We start from the raw sequence: 7,211 nt of genomic DNA, 5'->3' as shown, positions 1-7,211 counted from the left end.
AAGGCCCTATATGGACAGAAATGGGACCACAGAGTCCCATAGAGACCCACAGAGACCCATAGGGACCCACAGAGGACCCATAGGGACCCATAGACACCCGCTGTATCCCATAGGGACCCATAGAGACCCACAGAGACCCATAGGGACCCACAGAGACCCATAGAGACCCATAGGGCGTTTGTATTAGGATTAGGGTTATAGGTTAGGCCACGCCCCCTTCTCTTAGCCACGCCCCTCGGCAGCATTGCAAGTCCGTTAAGACACGCCCCTTTTCTTGGCCACGCCCCCTCTGCACCACTATATATCTGATAACTCATGCCTTCTCTTGCCACGCCCCCTCTGCATCATTGCACGCGCGTTAAGACACGCCCCTTCTTTTGGCCACGCCCCTCTCTATCATTGCACGTGCGTTAAAGACACACCCCTTTCTCTTGGCCACGCCCCCTCCGCACTAGCGCCTCTACGGATAAGTCCCCGCCCCCTCTCCTTAGCCCCACCCCCGTCCCCGTTAGCCTCGCCCCCCGCCCTTTGCCCGCGCCGCGCCCGGTTCCGCTCCCGCAGCCCCGGACCGGATCCGCCCCGGAGGCGCTCCCGTCCTTCGCCCCATGGATCCGAGCCGCGGATTCCGACCGCAGCGGAGCCGAACCTCGCCCGAACCCTCGGCCCGAAGCCGCGGAGCCCGTTCCCGCGGCCCTCCGCCCCGCTCCGGTCCCGCCGCTTCCGCCCCGCCGCCGTCGCGGGTCGCGCTGCCTCCCCCCTCCCCGCGACGGGCGGGGTCCGAAGCGGAGCCCGGAACCGGAGCGGAGCCGCGAGGATCCTCCGGCGGGCAAGAAACCTCCGCTCCGCCGCTCCTCCTCCGTCCTCAACCGGCTCCGCTGGGACCCACGGGCGGAACCGTCGAGGTGACCGTGGAGTACCGGGACCGTTTCGCGGGGGTCGTGGAGCGGCCGCTGTCGGATTTCTTCCCGGGACCGCTTTGTGACGCGGGACCCGGGGACCTCGCGGTCCCGGGAGCACCGCATCGTGAGGATCCGTTACCGGGGCCGCTGCGTTTGGGACCGGGAGCGCCGCGTGGATCGCGTGTTCGGTTCGGCGGGGGGGGAGGGGACGCTGCGGGACGTGCTGCGGGAGCTGGGCGACGGCGGGCACTGACGGCGGAGCCCCGCAGCGGCTGTGCCCCCCCCCAGCGGCCGTGCGAAATAAAGCGCCGGCCAACGCTCCTGCTCGGCTGCGGCTGCGGGGCAGGCCTGGAACGCACTGTGGGGCAGAAGGGGGACCCATAGGGACCACAGGGACCCGTAGGGACCCATAGGGACCACAGGGACCCATAGGGAACCGTAGGGACCCATAGAGACCGTAAGGACCCACAGAGACCGTAGGGACCCGTAGGGACCCATAGAGACCGTAGGGACCCGTAGGGACCCATAGAGACCGTAGGGACCCGTAGGGACCCATGGAGACCCGTAGGGACCCATAGAGACCATAGGGACCCGTAGGGACCCATAGAGACCATAGGGACCCATAGAGACCATAGGGACCCGTAGGGACCCATAGAGACCGTAGGGACCCGTAGGGACCCATAGAGACCCGTAGGGACCCATAGAGACCATAGGGACCCGTAGGGACCCATAGAGACCACAGGGACCCGTAGGGACCCATAGGGACCACAGGGACCCATAGGGACCCGTAGGGACCCATAGAGACCGTAGTGACCCGTAGGGACCCATAGAGACCGTAGTGACCCGTAGGGACCCATAGAGACCGTAGGGACCGCATAGAGACCATAGGGACCCACAGGGACCCGTAGGGACCCATAGAGACCATAGGGACCCATAGGGACCCATTAGAGACCACAGGACCCATAGGGACCCATAGAGACCACAGGGACCCATAGGGACCCGTAGGGAACCCATAGAGACCGTAGCGACCCGTAGGGACCCATAGAGACCACAGGGACCCGTAGGGACCCATAGGGACCACAGGGACCCATAGGGACCCGTAGGGACCCATAGAGACCGTAGCGACCCGTAGGGACCCATAGAGACCATAGGGACCCGTAGAGACCCATAGAGACCGTAGGGACCCATAGAGACCATAGGGACCCGTAGGGACCCATAGAGACCATAGGGACCCGTACGAACCCATAGAGACCATAGGGACCCATAGAGACCCATAGGGACCACAGGGACCCCGTAGGGACCCATAGAGACCCATAGGAACCACTAGGGACCCGTAGAGACCGTATGGACCCATAGAGACCATAGGGACCCGTAGGGACCCATAGAGACCACAGGGACCCGTAGGGACCCATAGAGACCACAGGGACCCATAGAGACCCATAGAGACCACAGGGACCCATAGAGACCATAGGGACCCGTAGGGACCCATAGGGACCCGTAGGGACCCATAGAGACCATAGGGAACCGTAGGGACCCATAGAGACCATAGGGAACCGTAGGGACCCATAGAGACCGTAGGGACCCGTAGGGACCCATAGAGACCACAGGGACCCATAGAGACCATAGGGAACCGTACGGACCCATAGAGACCATAGGGACCCGTAAGGACTCATAGAGACCATAGGGACCCATAGTGAACCGTAAGGACCCACAGGGACCTATAGAGACCATAGGGACCCGTAGGGAACCGTAGGGACACACAGGGACCCATAGAGACCCATAGGGACCCATAGAGACCATAGAGACCTGAAGGGACCTATAGAGATGCACAGGGACCCATAGAGACCATAGGGACCCGTAGGTACCCATAGGGAACCGCAAGGACCCACAGGGACCCATAGAGACCCACAGAGACGCATAGAGATCACAGAGACCCATAGCGAGTCAGGGTTAGGTTTAGGTTTGACGTTCAGGCCACGCCCCATTCTCTTAGCCACGCCCCCATCCCCACGTCAGCGCCGCTCTTAAACCACGCCCCCTCCGCTTGGCCACGCCCCGCGGCCGCAGCCCGCCCGTTCCTCTCGGTGCCCGAGGGCGTTATTCCCCTGGGGTCTCCCAAAGGGAACACAGCGAGGGCAGCGGACCCCAAAGGTACCCGAAGGAGGGACCCAAACAGGTCCTGGCAGGGGAACAGAGGGCACCCAGGGGATCAGACCCACCCCCTGAGGGCACCCAGGGGATCAGACCCTCCCCCTCCCCATGGCACCCAGGGGATCAGACTCCTCCCCCCTCCCCCCCATGGCACCCAGGGGATCAGACCCTGCCCCTCCCCCTGAGGGCACCCAGGGGATCAGACCCTCCCCATATGGCACCCAGGGGATCAGACCCTCCCCTTGAAGGCACCCAGGGGATCAGACCCTCCCCCTCCCCATGGCACCCAGGGGATCAGACCCTCCCCCTCCCCCCATGGCACCCAGGGGATCACACCCTCCCCCTCCCCATGGCACCCAGGGGATCAGACCCTGCCCCTCCCCTTGAGGGCACCCAGGGGATCAGACCCTCCCCCTCCCCATGGCACCCAGGGGATCAGACCCCTCCCCCTCCCCATGGCACCCAGGGGATCACACCCTCCCCCTCCCCATGGGCACCCAGGGGATCAGACCCTGCCCCTCCCCTTGAGGGCACCCAGGGATCAGACCCTCCCCCTCCCCCCCATGGCACCCAGGGGATCAGACCCTCCCCCTCCCCATGGCACCCAGGGGGATCAGACCCCCCCTCCCCATGGCACCCAGGGGATCACACCCTGCCCCTCCCCCCCATGGCACCCAGGGGATCAGACCCTCCCCCTCCCCCCATGGCACCCAGGGGATCAGACCCTCCCCCTCCCCATGGCACCCAGGGGAACAGACCCTCCCCCTCCCCATGGCACCCAGGGGATCACACCCTCCCCCTCCCCTTGAGGGCACCCAGGGGATCAGACCCTCCCCCTCCCCATGGCACCCAGGGGATCAGACCCTCCCCTTGAGGGCACCCAGGGGATCAGACCCTCCCCCTCCCCATGGCACCCAGGGGATCAGACCCTCCCCCTCCCCATGGCACCCAGGGGATCACACCCTCCCCACCGCCACGACCCACCGCCCCGCCTCCCACCCCCTGCCGCCCCACAGATGCACGGCCACGACCCACTGCCGTCAGGCAGACGTCTCTGTATGGCAAGGCCGTCCCCACAGGATCGGGGAGGGACTCTGGCGGGGGGGCCACGGCAGCCAGCAGCAGCGTGGGGGGAGCATCCCGGCTCAGGGCCGCAGCCGTCACTCGGTCCAGCGGTGGCCGCAGTGCGGGGCTGTGCAGACGTAGTAGAGCCTCATGGCATCCTGCAGGGGAGGGGGAGGCGGCGGTCGCAGCAGAGGGATAGGAAGGGGCGGCGGCGGCAGCGGGGAGGCCGCGGGAGCCGGGGGGGAGCCTCACCTCCGCTCTCGCGCTGTGCGACTGGAAGAAAACGGCCTCCTTGTGCCCACACCTGGGGGAGAGAAAGGACGGCGGTGACGCGGCGGGGCCCCCGCGTGGCACAGAGAGCACGGGAGGGGACGCTCGGCAGCCCCACGGGGAAGGCACGGAGCCGTCGGGAGCCGACGTGCAGGGGACGGCGGAGCCCCGCAGCAGGAACACGGCAAGGACGGCGCGGCCCCGACGTCGGGAAGGTGGGAGCCCAGAGGGAGAGCGGCGGGGCTGGGGACGCCCGCTGCGCCCGAGGGAGCCCCTCACGTCCCTGCACAGGGACCCCCGGATCCTCCTTACTTCTGGCAGGGGTGGTCCTCGGTGCGCGGCAGCGTGGGGTCCTGGGAGACGTCAGCGATGATCTGCGTGAGCTCGCTGCCAGGACAGGAGCAGAGCTTCGTTACCCCGCAGCGCCCGAGCTCGTTAAGGACCCCACCGCCTCCCTCGCTAACGACCCCCTCCGCTCTCTTTGCCCCAACCTCCGCCTTAGGACCCCCTGAAGTGGGGAGCTCGAGGAGGGGGGCGGAGCTCGAGGAGGGGGGCGGGGGGCGGGGCTCGAGGCGGGGGGCGGGGCTCGAGGAGGGGGGGCGAGGCTCGAGGAGGGGGGGCGGGGCTCGAGGAGGGGGGCGGGGCTCGAGGAGGGGGGCGGGGCTCGAGGAGGGGGGAAGGAGCTCGAGGAGGGGGGGGGCGCGGCCGGGCCCCACGGGGGTCCGCACTCACTCCACTTCGTGCGTGATCTTGTTGACGTAGATGCAGCTGCTGTCGGCCTCCTGCTGGTAGTCGCAGTTGCGGCACTGGGGGGCACAGATGGGGATGGGGATGGGGATGGGGATGGGGAGGGTCACGGCCCGGCCCCGGCTCCGAGGGACGCTCGGGGGCGCGCGGGATCTCACCGCGTAAAGCAGCACGCGGCTCTCCTTGTCCTCCTTGGGGTACAGCATGTTGTTGCTAAGGAGAGACGCGAAATCAGCGCGGGGCCGCGGCCGGAGCCACACTCGGGCTCGGTCCCGGGCTCGGTCCCCTCACCACTCCTGGCAGAAGCGGATCCCCACGAAACCGGGCTCACACGGCCCCTCCGGCTGCATGGCGAGCGCGGCGGCGCCCACAATAACGAAAAAGCGACAGGAGCTGCTGCGCATGCGCACCACTCCGGCCACGGCGCAACGGACAAACGCGACGAAACTCAACGCGGAGCTCCTGCGCGTGCGCACCGCTCCGACCACGGCGGCCCCGCGGGGTCAAGAAGCATCGGAGCGCGGCCGCCCCGTCCCCGCGTTTACCGACGCGTCCCTCCAAAGACAACGTGGGCCGGGCCGTGGGGCCGTGGATCACTGCTGAGAAAAGCGGCCGCTTCTGCAGAGGAACGGCCGCGGTGGGAGCGCCGTATGATCCCGTGCTTATGGCCTTACGTCCGCCTGGCGTCCCGTTACCAGTGCTGTCCCCGGGGCTCGCTCTGGGGGCCCGTCTTCATTCATGTCATAAGCGCTCAGAGCCCAGTTGGAGTTTTGGCGACGTTTTATTACAGTCAGAAGGTGAAAGCGATCGGCGAGCGGCGCTGGCTGTGCCGGGGAGCCTCGCTCCGCAGCGACGCACCGCGAGGAAGGAGGAATGCCGAATTAAAGGGACAGTCCGTCCGTATCCATCGCATCCCAAGCTCTGATCATACAGAGGGTTACACTTAAGGGTCGGTTTTGCTGTCAATCTCCAAACCCTGAAGGGGCAGAGCCCCTCGCTGTGCTTTGTTGGGGGGGTACCCAGAGCCCCTCGCTGTGCTTTGTTGGGGGGGTACCCAGAGCCCCTCGCTGTGCTTTGTTGGGGGGGGTACCCAGAGCCCCTCGCTGTGCTTTGTTGGGGGGGGTACCCAGAGCCCCTCGCTGTGCTTTGTTAGGGGGGTACCCAGAGCCCCTCGCTGTGCTTTGTTGGGGGGGTACCCAGAGCCCCTCGCTGTGCTTTGTTGGGGGGGTACCCAGAGCCCCTCGCTGTGCTTTGTTGGGGGGGTACCCAGAGCCCCTCGCTGTGCTTTGTTGGGGGGGGCACCCAGAGCCCCTCGCTGTGCTTTGCTGGGGGGGCACCCTATCCAGGAGCTTAACGCAGCTGGCCCCACGGCGAACGCAGTTCGGGGGCAGCACCTTGGGCGCCACGTGGGCCTTTTCCAGGGCTCGGCTTCCCGAGCTCAGCACCCCGAAAAGGACCACTGCCCCCATCCCTCGCTGCACTCCGGGCTGACCTTCCCAGGGCTGTGTTGGTTTCAGCCCTTGGTGTGAGGAACGCGCTTTCTGTCACACAAGACTGGCGTCTGAAGTGCACATAACGCTCTGTCCTTGCACGTCTCACACGGACGTTGCACTCCTTTAGAGAACTTGGCGTGCCCATGGGAATGAGTGCCCCTCTGGAAGTGCTGTGTCAGCAGCATTGACCCTTTGACACAAGTCACCTTTCCGTTTCACCATCCCCCGTCTCCTTTCTGATCCCATCAGTGATTTGCATCCGGTATCCTAACGCCAATCCCGCTTTCCCTGCAGCTGTTGAGAACGGAGCCGCTCCGGTCTTCGCTGCCATCCGTTTGTGGCTCCTTCCAGACTTCGCTTCTTCTGCACCCATTGGCACTGCAGAAATCTGCATTCCCTGTACCACGGAAGGTGTTGTCCGGATGCGGCACGGAGGCGATGAAGGCGATGAAGGGATCAGGCCCAGCCAGCACGGGTTCACCAGGGGCAGGTCGTGCTTGTCCAACCTCACCTCCTTCTATGACTGGGTGACCAGACAGGTAGATGAGGGAAAGGCTGTTGATGCAGTCTGCCTGGACTTCAGCAA

The 7,211-nt window shown here is 65.9% G+C and overlaps 1 protein-coding gene across 1 annotated transcript; it reads right to left on the bottom strand.

Annotated features, from left to right (window-relative positions):
• Positions 1–4,175: 4,175 nt before the first annotated feature.
• Positions 4,176–5,485, bottom strand: LOC136055716 (DNA-directed RNA polymerase II subunit RPB9). The gene is made up of 6 exons (XM_065747581.1): positions 5,424–5,485; positions 5,291–5,345; positions 5,118–5,191; positions 4,698–4,772; positions 4,368–4,419; positions 4,176–4,273 (listed from the first exon to the last, which is right to left on the bottom strand). The coding sequence occupies exons 1-6, from the start codon at positions 5,480–5,482 to the stop codon at positions 4,211–4,213; spliced, it is 378 nt and encodes a 125-aa protein (XP_065603653.1). The 5' UTR covers positions 5,483–5,485; the 3' UTR covers positions 4,176–4,210.
• Between the last annotated feature and the right edge of the window lie 1,726 nt (positions 5,486–7,211).

The sequence above is a fragment of the Cyrtonyx montezumae genome, unplaced genomic scaffold (genome assembly GCF_038088225.1).
Source record: "Cyrtonyx montezumae isolate F1298 unplaced genomic scaffold, pur_monq_1.0 scaffold_46, whole genome shotgun sequence".
NCBI lineage: Eukaryota > Metazoa > Chordata > Aves > Galliformes > Odontophoridae > Cyrtonyx > Cyrtonyx montezumae.
Note: the sequence above shows the minus strand (reverse complement) of the source record. Positions and strands in the feature narration are given on the sequence as shown.

Coding starts and splice junctions, on each gene's coding strand:
- LOC136055716 (XM_065747581.1), bottom strand. CDS start 5,482: ATGCAGCCGGAGGGGCCGTGTGAGCCCGGTTTCGTGGGGATCCGCTTC. Junction 5,346..5,423: donor ATCCGCTTCTGCCAGGAGTG/GTGAGGGGACCG, acceptor GTCTCTCCTTAG/CAACAACATGCTGTACCCCA. Junction 5,192..5,290: donor GCCGCGTGCTGCTTTACGCG/GTGAGATCCCGC, acceptor TGTGCCCCCCAG/TGCCGCAACTGCGACTACCA.